General features: G+C 52.8%; 1 protein-coding gene across 2 annotated transcripts; it reads left to right on the top strand.

Annotated features, from left to right (window-relative positions):
- Positions 1 to 405: 405 nt before the first annotated feature.
- Positions 406 to 15,625, top strand: ZNF783 (zinc finger protein 783). 2 transcript variants are annotated; one of them, XM_060156432.1, is made up of 7 exons: positions 406 to 545; positions 3,216 to 3,617; positions 3,696 to 3,822; positions 3,986 to 4,114; positions 9,367 to 9,495; positions 10,575 to 10,685; positions 12,436 to 15,625. In XM_060156432.1, the coding sequence occupies exons 1-7, from the start codon at positions 522 to 524 to the stop codon at positions 13,272 to 13,274; spliced, it is 1,761 nt and encodes a 586-aa protein (XP_060012415.1). In that variant the 5' UTR covers positions 406 to 521; the 3' UTR covers positions 13,275 to 15,625. The 2 variants fall into 2 exon arrangements, with proteins under 2 accessions (XP_060012415.1, XP_060012416.1); XM_060156433.1 differs by lacking the exon at positions 10,575 to 10,685.
- The last annotated feature ends 706 nt before the right edge of the window (positions 15,626 to 16,331 follow it).

Genomic DNA, 16,331 nt, shown 5'->3' with positions numbered 1-16,331 from the left:
TTCGAAATTTCCTGCGCGTTTCCTTTATTAGCTCCCTGACTGGATTGCCCCAGCACCCCGGAGCGGGGTTAGGGTCCCACCGTGCCGGCCCTGCGCGTGGCCCGCGCCGCTCGGCCCAGGCCCGAGGGTCGCCTCCGCCCGAAGGGAGCCCGTCTGGAGGGCTCCGCGGCGCGTGAGGCCCGGCGTCGACTACCGCGGCCCAGGAGGGGGCGGGCACCCCGCTCCCCCCCGGGAGACCCCCGCGGCCGCCGGGGCGGGTGGGCGCAGAAGGCCGCGGGCCGCGGGCGTGCGGTCCTTCGGGCTGCAGGGGGCGCTGTGCGCGCCCTCGGGCAGGGCCGCGAGCGCAGCTCTTGTTTAAAGGGCCGGAGGGGCACGTGGCTCGGACGCAGCTCGCGGCCGCCCGGCAGGAGCTCCGAGGCTGGGCGGCTCAGCTCCGCCTCCGCCGCCGCGCCGCGCCGCGCCGCGCCGGGCCCGACAAACCGGGCCTGAGGAGAGCCGCCCAGAGAAGGACGCGGGCAGCCATGGCCGAAGAGGCGCCTGCCCCGGTAAGCGCCCCCGCGCGGACGCCCAGCCCGGCCAGGCCGCCGACTCCACCGCCGCGTGGGCCCGCGCGGGTCTCGGTCGGGCGGCCCGAGAGGCCCGCGCGCCGCCTCCGTCCAGGCCAGCGCTTCGGGCCCTCTCGTGCCGCCTGGCCGCCCTCGTCCGCCTCGTCCGAGCGGCCGGGCGGCCCAAACGCGAGGCCGGGCGCGGCGGGCGGACGGCCCCGACGTCGGGTGACAGGCCGGGCTTTCTAGTTACACTTAAGATGACAAGCCCTCGTCTTTGAACCGAATGGCTGTTTCCCCGCCCCGTCCATTGTCTCACTGGAGGTCCGGCGGCCCCGGAGGCAGGCAGGGGGGCAGGGGCGCCGGCCCCATTCGGTTCTGACGACCGAAGTCTGGGGCTCGGGGCGGGGAGCGGTCTGAAGTCGCCCACCTAGCAGAGGCCAGAGCCTGACGCCCACCAGGGGCTCCGGAGTTACACCCCCATTAAGGTGCCCAAGTGTTCTTCTGACACCTAAGAGGTGTTGAGTGCTGTTTACTGACGGGATTGTAGGTGTGGTGCTTTTCTTGTTGTTTTTCGTGTTTTTGTTTTTGTTTTTAAGATTAGTTTAGCAGATGTTACAATGTTGGCTGATAATGTGCAGTGTGTCCAATTCGGAGAAAATAATCTGTCCTTTTTTGACATACTCGAAAAACATTTGCAAAGAGCTCAATAAACGGTATCTACTATTATTAATACATCTTAATAAAATGTTTGAAGCCGTGATCTTTCTGGATGCTGATTATTGTGGATGATTTTTAAGGAGGAACTTTTCTCGCCTCTTTAACTAGTGAGTTTGGTGTGTGCTTTTTTAAGGGTCCTCTGAGTGCGAGGCAGAAGAGGATGGGAGTTCTTGGCGTTTATGGCCCCCAGGAAGGCCCTTCTGTAGGGGGACAAGTGACCTTTTCAGCTCCCACTTAGCCCAGGGCCACTTTCTCAGTACTCTTTCTGACCATTCTTATCCACCCGCCCCTTTTCCTCTGCTGTCTTGTGTAGCACATGAGATCCCAAGAAACTCCTCAAACAGGACAGATTTGCCCTCAACTTTCGATAGCCCATGGTATCACACTGTTATTTAATTTATTATGACTATTTTTGTACAAAACTTTTCTCCAGGAGAAGGAAGAACCACATATTTTTTTCTGCATCCCCATTGCTCGTTTACTATGACAGATGTTCAGTAATTGTTATTGGATGAATGTGTTGTTTAATTGTTTAGTCAGTCGCTCATTCAGTAGGTATTTATTGAGCGTCTTCTATGAATGAGGCAGTCTTTTAGAAACTTACGTCATCATGGAGCTTATGTTCTCATGGGCGAAGCAAACCATAACACAGGCATACACATGGCACGATCATAGATTATTAGTGCTGTGAAGGAAGGGACTAGCAGGGGGCCTATGTTAGATGTGTCCATCGGCAAAGGTCTCTTTGAGGCAGTGTTTAAGCTGGAGCCTTATACGAGAGGGAGCCAGGCGTACAGAGAGGTGTGGGAAGAGCTAACAGAAAGGTGGAAGAGAGAGCTGGGTGCATCATAGGAATCCAAGGAGACCAGGGTAGCTGGAGTGTAGTTGATAGCCAGGAGGATATAAGCTCAGGGAGGTAGGCTGGGATACGATACGAAGTTTAGGTTTTATTCTGGGTACACAGGAAGCTGTTGATCGGGGACTAAAATGATCTAGTCTGTGTATTTAAAAGATTACTGATCACCCTGTGGAAAGTGTATTGTGGGGGGAGAAGGGCGAACTGGGGAAACCAGCTGGGCAGGATTGCAGTGGTTTGGGGGAAAGATGATTGGGATTTTGACTAGTCACGGCAGAGAAGGAGAAAAGAGGATGGATTTGAGATAGTTTCAGAAGTTACACGGATAGGACTTGATGGTGATTTGACCATGAGGATGAGTGCAGTGAAGGGATGAAGTGTCAATTCACCTTTCCAACAAAGCTTTCAGCGAGATGAACTGGGACTGAGACTTTGTCATCAGGCACCAAGGTAAGCTGAGGCACTGCAGGAGCTCTTTTCCGAGATGCTGAAGGACATTGTAATGAAAGAGGTGGAGGACAAAGGCCATATGAACTGCTGCATCCCTGAGCCAGAGCCACCATCGTCATCATCCCCCTCGTGATCAACAACACAGGGCTCACATTTATTATTTGCCATGTGCTATTTACAAAGATTGTACCATCAATTCTCACAATCCTATCATGTAGGCACTGTTATTACCCCCATTTTATAGATGTGGGATTGAAGTTGAAGTGCTTAACAAACCTTGCCAAAGTCAGCCAGCTCGTGAGCAGTGGAGCTGCCGGCTGCACTCTGGTTGTTTGACTGCAGAGCTTCTGAGTTTCGGAGGAGGAGACTGAGACCCGGAAAGGAAGTCACCTGTGTGAGGCCACAGATGCTTTCCTGCTTTGGCCATGCCTTTCCTCCTGTTCCCACTTGCTAACACCCTGGTCCAGCCAGTGTTTCCTGTCCTAGAGGCTGGATGTCCCCCCTCCCCATCCCTGGCTGCCTGACTGGTCCTCAGGATCCCAGATGGGGCTTCACCTGGGCAGGTGCCATTCTGAGGTTTCTTTTAGAGATGGACATTTTGACTGGATAATTCTGATAACATCTCTCTTTTCTCTTGTGGACAGGCTCCAGAGAGGGACAGGCAAATAGGGGATGAAAGGCCTTTGACGCCTTCTCCATCACCCCAGCTGGCTGCTGAGAAGAGCTCATACCTCTACTCCACGGAGATCACGCTGTGGACGGTGGTGGCCGCCATCCAGGCGTTGGAGAAGAAGGTGGATTCCTGCCTGGCCCGCCTGATGACTCTGGAGGGGCGGACAGGGAAGGCTGAGAAGAAGCTGGCCGACTGCGAGAAGACGGCCGTGGAGTTGGGGAACCAGCTGGAGGGCAAGTGGGCGGTGCTGGGGACCCTGCTGCAGGAGTACGGGCTGCTGCAGAGGCGGCTGGAGAACGTGGAGAACCTGCTGAGGAACAGGAACTTCTGGATCCTGCGGCTGCCCCCGGGCAGCAAGGGCGAGGCCCCCAAGGTAAGCCCTGGGCGCCGGGGGTGGGACAGCCCGTGCCCGTCAGCGTGCGGGTGAGCGTGCGTGACACTGTGGTTCCAGGTGCCCGTGACCTTTGATGATGTGGCCGTGTATTTCTCTGAGCCAGAGTGGGGCAAACTGGATGAGTGGCAGAAGGAGCTGTACAAGCACGTGATGCGGGGCAACTACGAGACGCTGGTCTCCCTGGGTAAGGCTGTGTAGGTGGCACCCTGGGCCTCGGTGCACAGATGGGCCTCCTGTGGTCTGGGTCTTGGCTTTGGCTTCTGTTCCTCTGGGGGTCTCTGCATCTCTGTGGGCAACTGCATGGTGGGTGTGCAGTCCTGACCCAGCTGCCTCTGTTCTGTGTGCAGATTATGCCATCTCCAAACCGGATATCCTCACCCGGATGGAGAGGGGAGAGGAGCCTTGCCCTGAAGGCCCGAGGGGCCGGGAGGAGGGGAGTGACAGAGAGGAAGCACGCCCAAGGAGGCTGGGCGCTGGTGAGTGGGGGCAAGATGGAGGCGTGGCTGGGGACAGTCCATTCATGTCCCCAGCCTCCTGCGCTTCCGAGCCGTGAGGCCAGGACGGAGCGCAGGCCCTTAACCCAGGGTGGGCCGCGCCCTAGCCCCCTTCACTCGTTTCACCTACCTCCACCCCTCACCTCTGACAACCGCCAATCTGTTCTCTGTATCTATGACCTCATTTTTGTGTCTTTGTTTTTAATAGATTCCACATATGAGTGAGATCATACAATGCTTGTCTTTCTCTTATTTCACGTAGCATGATGTCGTCAAGGTTGTCACCAATGACAAGATTTCATTCTTTTTTGTGGCTGAATAATATTCCATTGTATGTATATGTGACATTTTCTTTATGCATTCATTGATCAGTGGACACTTCAGTTGTTTCCATATCTTGGCTATTGTATATAAATAGTGCTGCCGTGAGCATCAGGGTGCAGATATCTTTTTGAGTTAGTGTTTCTGTTTTCTTTGAAAGAATACCTGGAAGTGGGATTGCTGGATCATATTGTAGTTCTATTTTTAGTTTTTTGAGGAACCCCTATAGTGTTTTCCATAGTGGCTGCACCACTTTACATTCCCACCAACAGGGTACAAGAGTTCCCTTTTCTCCACATCCTTGTCATTTCTTGCCTTTTGATAATAGCCATTCTAACAGATGTGAGGTGGTATCTCATTGTGGTTTTGATTTGCATTTCCCTGATGGTTAGTGATGTTGAGCATCTTTTCATGTGCCAGTTGCCCATCTGTATGTCTTCTTTGGAAGAATGTCCATTCAGATCTTCTGTCCATTTTGTAATTGGATTTTTGTTGCTGTTGAGTTGTGTGTGTTCTTTATATATTTTGGAAGTTAACCGCTTATCAGATGTATGACTTGCAGATATTTTCTCGGATTCAGTAGGTTGCATTTTCACTTTGTTGATGGTTTCCTTTGCTGTGCAGAAGCTTTTTAGTTTGATGTATTCTCTCTTGTTTATATTTGCTTTTGGTGTCAAATCCAAAAAGTCGTTGCCGAGACTGATGTCAAAGAGCTTACCGCCTGTGTTTTCTACTAGGAGCCTATGGCTTCAGGTCTTACCCAATTGCCTTTCTTTTTCTGATTGTGAGCCTTATCCTTCTGTTATAAAGTTCCCCGTCAACTTTTCACCTAATGATTTTATTAGCCATTGAAGATTGTTGCCTGGATTCATTATTTTATTAGGGGTTGCAAAATGGTGAAATTTGGTCATTACTTTTGTACCTAATAGCTGAAATTCTTTTTTTTGGTACGCGGGCCTCTCACTGTTGTGGCCTCTCCCGTTGCGGAGCACAGGCTCCGGACGCGCAGGCTCAGCGGCCATGGCTTACGGACCCAGCCGCTCCGCGGCATGTGGGATCTTCCCGGACTGGGGCACGAACCCGCGTCCCTTGCATTGGCAGGTGGACTCTCAACCACCACACCACCAGGGAAGCCCTAAAATTCTTTTATAAAGAATAATTTCCCTAACTAACTCTTAGTTACCTTGAAATATAGTCTGTACAGAAAAGGCAGGATAGGTGTTTAATTCTTTCCCTTCATCAGTTTTTAGAATGAAGAGTTGCTTCCTTAGACGCCTCCAAAGGTGACCAATACTTGGGCTTTTCTTTCTTTTTTTTTTTTATTATTATTATGACTTCATAGATTGTTAAGTACTTTATACATATAATCCTTTGCAGCCATTATTTTCATGCTTAAGTTGTCCCATTTTTAGCTCTTGGGAGCCCCTTCAAGTTGACCTATAGGTCATTTTGATGTAACTTTGATGGCGTTCAGACACCGTAAGATGTTCTAGTTTCATCTTGTATATTTCCTTCCCCAGACCTGGAATAAGAGTTTCTCCAAGAAGTTTTATTTCTTTCAATAAGGAATGGTATTCTGAGACTGCAGTATGAGTTCTAGTAGTTGCTAATTTTTGGCATTACTTCTAGGCCTTCTCAGAAAATATGTATTTTTGAGAAGAAAAAAATCATGAGTTCGTAATGATATTTAGAATTCAAATTTAATGTCCTTTGATTTTATACTTGTATGTCACTTTTACATGGACATCTTAAATTCCTCACTATATTAGCATAATTACTTACTTGCATTATTTTGTATCCAAATCTTAATATTTCATTATCCTATAATATCTTATTTGGAATAATAATAATTTGGAAATAATTTCAAATAATTGAGTCTGTATTACTACTAACAATTACACTTCTAATTGAAATCTGAGATTTCTTTGCAGCTCTTTTTGTCATCTGAATGCATATTTCATTCAGGACTTAATAGACAAAATAATGCCTTTTAAAGTCGCTTGAAATAATTATTTTCTCTATGTGGTTATGACACCAACTTGATATACAGTTAAGTTTTTTTGTTTCTGCTTAATTTTACTCACTTATTTTTATTTATTTATTTAATTTACTTATTTTTGGCTGCGTTGGGTCTTCGTTGCTGTGTGCGGGCTTTCTCTAGTTGCAACGAGCAGGGACTACTCTTCATCGCGGTGCGCAGGCTTCTCATTGCGGGGGTTTCTCATTACGGTAGCTTCTCTTGTTGCGGAGCATGGGCTCTAGGCACGCGGGCTTCAGTAGTTGTGACACACAGGTTTAGTTGCTCCACAGCATGTGGGATCTTCCTGGACCAGGGCTCGAACCCGTGTCCCCTGCAGGCAGATTCGTAACCACTGTGCCACCAGGGAAGCCCCTGCTTAATTTTAGGTTTTTAGCGATGGTTCTTTTTAATTATGATTTAATTTAACTTTTTGAACATGTAAGACATGGTTGCAAAGTCAAAATGATTTAACAGGATACACTCAGGGAGGTCTCATTTCCACCCTTATCCCCTCCCTCTCCCTATAGATAACCATTTTTATTAACTTCTCGTTTATACTCCAGTGTTTCCTTTTGAAAGTATCACTAATACATAGATACCTTTGTATTCCCCCATACTATTTGTCTTTGAAGTACCTCATAGCAGTATGTAGAGAACTTCCTAATTTTTTGTGTGAATATGGAATGTTCCATGGTATGATATACCATAGTTTATTTAACCAGTCTTCACTGATGGATTATTTGGGGAATAGCCAGTATATTGCTGATATAAATAATGCTGTAGGAAATATCTTGTGCATAAATCAGTTCATATTTTTGTCCATGTATCTTTGGGATACAGTCCAGAAGCTGGACTGCTGGGTCAAAGGTAAATGAATATGCAATTTTTAAAGAATTTATCACCAAATCCCCCTCCATAGGGGTTGTATCATTTACATTCCCGTCAGCATTGTGAAAGAGGGCCTCTTTCCCCACAGCCTTGCCACTAGAGAATGTGGTCAGACTTGTCGGATTTTTGTCTGCTAAATAGGTAAGTACTTCAGTGTAGTTAAAAAAAATAGATTTATTAGAAATAATTCACTCATTTAAAGTATACAATTCAGTGCTTTCTATCATATTCATAGATAAGTGCAGCCAACACCACAGTCAATTTTATAACATTTTTGTCACCTCAAAAACAAGCTCTGTGTCTTTCAGCTATCACCCTGACCCCCTTCCCAGCCCCCCAGCCATAAGCAACAACAAATCTGCTTTCTGACTCTGTAGATTTGCCTATTCTAGACATGTCATGTAAATGGAATCACGTAGTATGTGGTCTTTGGCATCTGTCTTCTTTCACTTAGCATAATGTATTCAAGGTTCATCTATATTGAGCTGTGTATTAGCACTTTATTTTTTGTTCTTATTTTAGTCAAATACATATAACATAAAATTTACCATATTAACTGTTTTTAAGTATACAGTTCAGTGATATTAAATACATTTACCATGCTGTGCCACCATCACCACCATTCATCTCTTTTATTCTTTTACTGAAATTCTGTACCCATCAAACAATAACACTCCCCGCCTTTCTCAGTCCCTGGCAGCCACAGTTCTACTTTCTGTCTCCCTGAATTTGAGTACTCTAAGTACTTCATATAAGTGGAATCGTACACTGTTTGTCTTTTTGTGGCTGGCTTATTTCACTTAGCACAGTATCATCAAGGTTCATCTATGTTGTAGCACATGTCAGAATTTCCTTTATTAAGGCTTTTATTATACTGAGGTAGTTTCCTTGTATTCTTAGTTTTTTGAGTAGTTTTTTCATAAAAGGGTGTTGAATTTTGTCAAATGTTTTTTCTGCATCAGCCGAGATGATCATGTGGGGTTTTTTCCCCCCTTCATTCTCTTAATGTGGTGTATTCCATTGCTCCAGTTTCATATGTAGAACCATCCTTGCATTCCAGGAATAAACTCCACTTGGTTATGATATTTGATCCTTTTAATATGCTGCTGAATTCGGTTTGCTAGCATTTTGTTCATATTGGGATATTGGTCTGTAGTTTTCTTGTAGTGTCTGTCTGGCCTTGGTAACAGTGTAGCTTTGTTTGTTTATGGCCATTTTAATTTTTTATTCTGTGAAATATTCATGTCTTTTCCCGTAGGAAGCTTTTTTTAAAAATAAATTTATTTTATTTATTTATTTTTGGCTGCATTGGGTCTTCTTTGCTGCACGCGGGCCTTCTCCAGTTGTGGCGAGTGGGGCTACTCTTCATTGTGGTGTGTGGGCCTCTCACTGAAGTGGCTTCTCTCGTTGCCAAGCACGGACTGTTGGCATGTGGGCTCTGGAATGCAGGTTCAGTAGTTGTGGCGCACAGGCCCAGTTGCTCCGCGGCATGTGGGATCCTCCCGGACCAGGGCTCGAATCCTCGAATCCGTGTCCCCTGCATTGGTAGGCAGACTCTCAACCACTGCACCACCAGGGAAGCCCTCTCCCCGAGGAAGCTTTTTAAAAATGCATACTTCCTAGGCCCACCCAGAACTAACTGATAAGAATCTTGGGGGTGCTCCCCAGGGGGTCTTTATATACCAGCCTGGTGGAGGACCTGGGATTGGGAACTACCGTTGAAATGTTCTGAGCCAGGAGTCCTTAAAAAGCCAGACCTTTGGTCCTGCTGTGTCATGACCTGTGTGGTACTATCGGATAACTTAACATGCTATATATACCATTTCCTTTTCTCAGATATGGAGGCTTTAGTCTAGAATCTAGTTACTAGACGATCAGTAAAGTTCACTGAATTATCATACCCTGTGTTTGACCTGATGCTCCAGGTGACTGCATTTAGCCACTCCCCAGAGGCTCCTGGGAGACCTCTGCGTTGCCCGTAGTGTCACTGATTTGCATTCCCCAGGCCTTCCTCCATACCCAGAGCACACCTCCAGCCCAGTCAGCCCTGCCCAGAAGGAGCCAAAAGAAGGTCAGGCCTCCAAGCACCAGCAAGACTCAGAAACAAGAGTAACCCCACCCGAAACGAGCACCGGTGAGTGAGCGCTGGGCAGCCATGTGAACAGGACCAGACAAGCGGTACTGAGCATAAGTGCTGCAGCTCGAGGCGGGGAGAGGTGGCTGGGGGCTGGGCCAGGCCGGGCAAGGCTGGACAGGTTTCCTGGAAAAGGGGCCCCTGAGACGGGCCTTAGAGGTAGATTTTGCTGGGAACACAGGGTATTTTCAGCGGGAGGAAACAGTCTAAGCAAAGGTATGGGTTACTTAGGTATGTTGGGGGCCAGGTACACTGATCGGGCTGGAGTGAGGGGAAGGGCACAGGAGGGGGACATTGGGTCTCTTCAGCGTTCTGAAGACAATTCCGTTAATGGGGCAGTACGTGCCGTATGCCTAGCAGAGTGCCGGCATGTGTGCTCCTCAGTGAGTGTCCTCTTCTGAAGACCGGTGAAGCTCCAGTCACCGCTTCCAGTCTTCTCTGCTTTTGTTTAAAGGGAATTCTTGCCCATCCTGTCACAAAAATGGAGTATATTCAGGGGGCATTTAGCATAGCACTTGGCAGGTAACCCAGAGCCTTGTTTTCTGTCTCCAGACTGCTCTGTGCTGGCTTGGCGTCCCCCTCCTGCCAGCCCGACCGTTCAGTCTCTGGGTTGCTTTCTATCCAGTTACTTCTGTGCATCTTCCCCACTGAATATGGGCCCCTGCAGTTGGAGGTGACACCCCATCCCCGCTTCCCTGTGTCCATCCTTCCCAGCCAGTGTGTAAGAGGACTGGGACCTTCTCATTGTCCTTTTGCTCTGTTGCAAACCCGGTGCTGTGCCCTGGGGCCTCCCCAAACCCTCTGTCCTTTTGAGGCCCATCAGGGTGACCCCCAGATGCAGAGGGGCCAGTTGTTAGCACCACCTGCATGGGAATTGGGGGTGTGGCCTTCCCCGGTCTCCGCCCACCTCTGAGCAGAGGCTGCGGGGTGGGGCACCTGCCACCCTTGGGACAGAACCCAGCGCTCCCTCTTCCTGGGCCTCAGGCACTTGAGCGTGTCCTGGACCTGCTAGGGAATGGCTGGGTCTCCCTGTGGGAGCCTGCTGTTGGGAAAGGCCCTCATGGGACTCTCTCTCACAGGACCACTAGCCAGCACTAGCGTTTTGTCCTCGGTTAAACGGGAGGAAGAATCTTCAGATGGGGAGTCACCCACCTCCCCTCCCAGGGACATCCTGCCCGGCATGGGGCCAGGTGAGTGAAGGGAAGAGGCCCCGTGGCCACAGCAGAGCCTCGGAGGAACTCGGGGGCCCTTTGGGAGTGGGTAGGGGTTGCATGATGGACCTGGTAAGGGGTTTCCTCTTGAGGGCTCCCTCCCTCACCCCCCAAGTATTACTTCCCTGGGGCTCTGGGGACCCAGGTCACCTATGGTCCTGTTCCTCCCCCATCGTGGTCTGGTCTGGCTGGAAAGGTGCTGCTTAAAACAAGCTGTGTGCCACCAGGTGTGGCCTCCTCACAGCCACCCTGTGAAGTGGCCCAGCCCACAGCCTCTCGCGTCTTGCAGCTGGAGTCTGGAGGCCTGTGATTTAAATTTAGCTCTTCCTGCTTAGAGTCTGTGTGTTTTCTATAAACCGGGCTTACCTCCTGATAAGCAGGAAAAAAGAAAGCGATTATTGCCTATTTTGGCCCAATAGAAAGGGATCCAGCTGTCCTCCCATTCCATTCTGGTACCTGCTTCGGTGGGAGGCAAGCATGAGATCTGGGCCCGCCTTGGGGTTGTGGTGTGGCTGCAGATGGGCTGCCGATGAAGAGATCTGGGAGCCTTGGCCTTCACAGAGAAGAGGGCCTGAGACCCTCACTAATTTCTAAGCCCAAGACCACCATGGGGGCCTCTTCAATGCAACAAGGTTTTACCTCAAAGTTTACAGGATTCTTAGACTCTTAACGATTCTGTAGCTGGAGGACTAAATTAAAAAGAGTGGGTCATTTCTGACATAGAAATAAAGTTCTGCCCTGAGTTAATTTGTGAGGATTACTGGGTGAGCGGTGAGCAGAGAACCCAAGGTCTTGCTGTCGGGTGCTGCCCTGGAGGTTCACCAGTTAAGGGGTCTCTTCCTCAGTGGCCTCCCGGCTTGCGGTTTAAGCTCAGGCTTCAGCAAGAATAGAAATCACTCTTGTCTTGGACCTTGGAAGTTGCCTAATGAGGGCTGTAAGTTTTCATTCTAATAGGCAGCGGGCAGGGTTCTCTTGTCACCGTTGAGCAGACTGTGCGGTCTAGCAGCTGAGGCTGCCGGATCCTGGGGGATGGTTGGCTGGCTCCAGAGGAAACCAGAGGTGACCAGCAGCTGGAGGAGGTGGGAGAATGCCGGGTTCCAGGCAGGGCTCTGCGGCCAGGACCGGCCTCCTCAGCGACAGGGACCCCTGGAGCTGCTGCTGAGACCACCTGTCGCTGCCTGAGTCCCACCTCAGAGTCAAGTGTGACCCACACTGAGGCCCAGCCGGGAAGCCCAGGACTCGTGCCTGCTTTCTGTCAGGGCAGGTGGTGGACGCTCGGTGTGGACTTGTTACTTCGCTGCGTAGCTCTGAGGGGGGCTAAGTCACCCACCACCTCCAGGCCCGAAGCCTCTTACCTAGTCTGGGGGCAGTGGTGGCCCGCAGGGCTCATCGTCATTCACAGATCAGAACTAAAGTCGTCAGAACTTCGGGGGTCCCGCATGGTCAGCATGCCGCAGGGCACAGGACGTAGGCCTCCCTTTGTCTGCCTTTCATTTTCCCACCCATCTGCCTCCCCGGTCTGACCCCTGGCCCCAGCTCCTGGGTTTGCAGCAGTGTTTCCCTGCTCTGGCCGGGAGCGCTGGGAGGAAGAGGGGCCCGGGGAAGGCTGGGGGGTGGGGGCGGGGCTGGTGTGGCTGGAGCACGCCGGGAGGCCAGGACTGGGTCTGTGGCCCGGGTGGGGGCCGGGCGGTGTGGTCCGCTTGAAATCAACGCAGACTCCATTTGCCAGGTGGTGGCGGTATGGTCATCAAGACGGAAGCACAATCTGAGGACGAGATGATGCCTGAGCAGCTCTACCTGGGGGAGTCCCCGAGCCAGCCAGAGTGTAGACTCCCCAAAGGGCCCAGGAGCAGGACCGGGGGTTCTGGCCGGCCTCACTCGGGGGCAGCGCCCAGGGTGCGGGCAGGGGACCCTCTGCCACCGGGGGCACTGGGGAAGGGGGGCGAGCCGCCTCGCGTCCTCCCCCGCCGGCGAGAGCGGGCCTTCCCCTGCCCTGACTGCGGACAGAGCTTCCGCTTGAAGATCAACCTGACCATTCACCAACGGACCCACGCGGAGGAGGAGCAGCGCGCGGAGGCCCGGGGCGGCTCGGCCTCCGGGGCCGGGGGACGTGCCCAGCCCGCGCTGGAGCCGGGGGAGGTGGTGGTGCCCGGCCCCGTCATCCGCTGGCTCCCAGAGGGGCCCGAGGGCCGCCGCTGCTTCGTGGGGCGGAGGCCGGCGGCCGCCAAGGTGTACCACTGCAGCGAGTGCCTGCGCTTCTTCCAGCAGCGGAAGAGCCTGCTGCTCCACCAGCGCCTGCACACCGGCGACAGCCAGGGCTGGCCCGCCTGCCCCTACTGCGGCAAGGCCTTCCGCCGGCCCTCGGACCTCTTCCGGCACCAGCGCATCCACACGGGCGAGCGGCCCTACCCGTGCCCCGAGTGCGGCCGCGCCTTCAACCGCAACCACCACCTGGCGGTCCACATGCAGACGCACGCGCGCGGCCAGGGCGGCCCGCACGTTCCGGCTCCCCCCGCCCGCCTGGGCAGCCCGCCGCTGGCACGGCCCAGCCCCTCCGAGGAGGGCTGACCGGGCAGGAGCCTGCGGGGCACCCCCTGCTCCAGGACCACCTCAACACCGGCGGAGCCCTTCCACTTGTGCCTGATGCTGGGTCCTCCTTCTGCGATGGCTTTGGAGAGATCTTTTTACATGGGAAGCAGTGGCCTTTTTGATGACAGAGTGTATGCGTGCCAGATGCCTCAGTTTCCTAAGTTTGTCACTCTGCTGCCTTTTCTACATTCCTGACTTACACAGGGGCCACTAAGGCTTAGGGGATGCCAAGCTTTGGTGGGGGCCTTTGACGGGTACCGTGGACAGGCAACAGGACCAGAGGCCATGGCCTTTCTAGTAGGGGGTGTTCGAGACACGGAGAGCCTGGGGTTTGATTTTATACACAGAGGTCTTGGCCTTCTGTCAACACGAGAAACAGCAGAGTGGACAGACAGCCTGAAGAATAGGCACTGGAAATTTGAGTTTTCTACTGTTATTTTGAAACTTTTTTTTATGGAGATTTTCTAAGTGCTTCTGTAAGTATTGTGGGTGGTTGTAAAGGGGACCAAGAACTCCTGAGGGGCAGGGATGATTCTGCCACCTCCTTGTGTGTGGGGATGGCAGAGGGACTGTCCAGACCAGCCTGGGAATGCCTGTTGATGGGGGTGCCTTGGCTGCTGCCCTGGAAACCAGGTGTCTTCCCAGGTGTGTGTTCCTTGGCCTAGACTGATTCCCAGTATTCCTGGTCCTTTCCCCAGCGGGTGTTCACATCCATGATTGACTTTGGTAATCAGCTGAGAGCGGGGAACTGCAGCCTGGAGTGGATGACATTTCCCCCAAGGTCTCAGTGTTCACGGGTGTGCACGCTCCATGGACTGGACCCCACCTGACACCTGGGGGGTGGGGGAGGTCAGGTGCAGAGCGGGCCCAGGAAGTTCCTCCCGAGAGGAAGATCCTGGTCTGAGGGAGGCTGGTCAGCCCACGTGGACTGTGGGGTTGCCAGGCCTGATGTGTCACGTTAAAGGAGGGGGTTGTCTTCTAGAACTTGGGGCTCATGGCAGAGTTAGGCCAGGAGATCTAGGTGAATCTTTTAACCACCTCCATCCTCGTGTTACTTGTCTGTCGAAGGTGGTAATGACCCCAGTGCATCCTACCTCACCTTAGAGTTGTCAGGGTCATAATAGATTTAGAGGCAGCGGGACAAATAGGAAGCCTGATTTCGACCTTCTTTTCAGGTTCAGGGCCCCCTTTCTCTTTCATGTTGATCTTCCAGCCCTCTTCGCAGTCAGAATCACTCAAGAAGGACCTTTATTTTCTGGAGTGAGTGGAAGGTCCCACGGGTGCAAAGTGAGGTAAGACTTTCCCTTTGGGCTATATCCACCTGGAGCCTTTTGTACCTCAGTGGAACAAATTCTCACCAAAGCAGTGAGGTTCAAACTGTGGAGGTTCGGGCTCTAGTGTCGCGCCTTATGGAGAAGTCTCGATGGCACCTAGCTTCTTGTGCCTCTTCAGTCACACCACTTTGGGCGCTCCCTATAAACCAGCCCTTGGTCTGGGTGACTTTGAAGCTGGAGTGATGGGTCCTCAGCTCTTCTGATTGTTGTCTTATTTATCTGGCACTATGTGAAGTGTCCAGTGTTCAGGCCTGCTTCCAGGTGCCTGGGTCCCTGGCTGTGCCACTTCCTCTTGCCCCCCTCTGACCCTCATACCTCTCCTAAAGTCCTGAACAGGGTTGGGGGCAGATGGAAACATTGCTGTCATCTCTGGGGCAAGAGTATACACGTCAGTCACTGCTCAGCCAAGCTCCTCTGGGCTTGGGAGAGATGCCCCCTCCCCTGCCATAGATCCTGCTTGTCTGCTCTGGTATCCCCCAGCTCTTGCCAGGGCCCCGCAGTCAGGGCTGGGCTGTCAGCAAGTGCTCAGACAGGATGTGGTGCTAGTGAAGCTGCTGAGAGCTTAGCCCTCAGCTGCAAGAGCTAGTCTCAGGTGTTTCCTTGGAAGGCCTCAGGGCTCAGAGTTTCCAGGCTTTTCTAATGCTTAATGCCCTGTGTAAATACGCAAACTCTTAACAGACGCAGTAATCAATGTGCAGTGGTGCTCCTCTTCTTCCAAAGCATTCAATGTGCCGGGCTCCCGGCTAGGCCCTGTGAGTTTGCCTGGCACTCGATAGGTGTTCAAAGGACATTCTTTACACCGAAATGAGTCAGCGGAGGCTGCGTGACCTGGGAGGCTGGAGCCTGGTCTGACCCCAGTCTCACTCCCAGCTCTGGGTCTCGGGTTCCTCATTTGTAAAGCAAAGTTGGGGTTCTGGTGTTAAAAGGCCCGTAAGAACTGTGACGGTGGTGAAACCTTGGCCCCATCAGTGCTCAATAAATATGTTGGACTCTGTACATGCACGTGACTTGGTTCCTGCTCTCTGGGAGTCTGCGGCGGTGCGGAAAGTCCCCGCCCGCCACGCGGGTGGGCTGCTCGGCCGAGCTCGGGTCCGCATTCACGCTTGAGAGCGGCCCTCGCGCCGGGCTCTCCCACGGAGCTGGCGCCCACCCCTGCCCCGCGCCCACAGAGCCTTGGCGCACGCCGCGGGGGCGGGGCCTCCGGGCCGGCCAATGGGGGGCAGGTTCCGGGCTGCCGGGGTCGCCCGCGCAAGGGGCGGGGGCGGAGCTTCCCGGTCTGGCCAATGGGGAGCCGCCTCCGGGCGGGGGGGTGGGGCCCAGCTCGTAGCCCGGGGCAGCGCTGCTGCTCGTCCGGGTCCTTTCTTTCCCGCGCGTCTGGAGCAGCCCGGCCCGACGGCCGCCAGAACACGAGAGAGCTTGCAGAGAGGCCGGGCGCTGGCCTGTGTGGGCCGCCCGGCGGCGGCGGCGGCGGCGACTCCCCCGCCCGGCCGGACAGTGCAGGGCCATGGCCGAGGCGGCCCGGCTCCGGTGAGGGCGGCACTCACAGAGGATGTCCTGCCCCCACCCCGCCCCTCCTGGAATTGGGGAGGCTCAGCCTGGGTAGAGGGTCTAGGAAAAAGACGCTTGAGGCCGAAGGGCCTGAGGGGAGCTGTCTGAGGTCTCACGATAAAATCCCTTCTCCTTTCTTGGCCCCGGTTTGCTC

This window comes from Lagenorhynchus albirostris, chromosome 8 (genome assembly GCF_949774975.1).
Source record: "Lagenorhynchus albirostris chromosome 8, mLagAlb1.1, whole genome shotgun sequence".
Taxonomy (NCBI): domain Eukaryota; kingdom Metazoa; phylum Chordata; class Mammalia; order Artiodactyla; family Delphinidae; genus Lagenorhynchus; species Lagenorhynchus albirostris.
The sequence above is the reverse complement of the archived record's forward strand: the minus strand, read 5'-3'. Positions and strand labels throughout refer to the sequence as shown.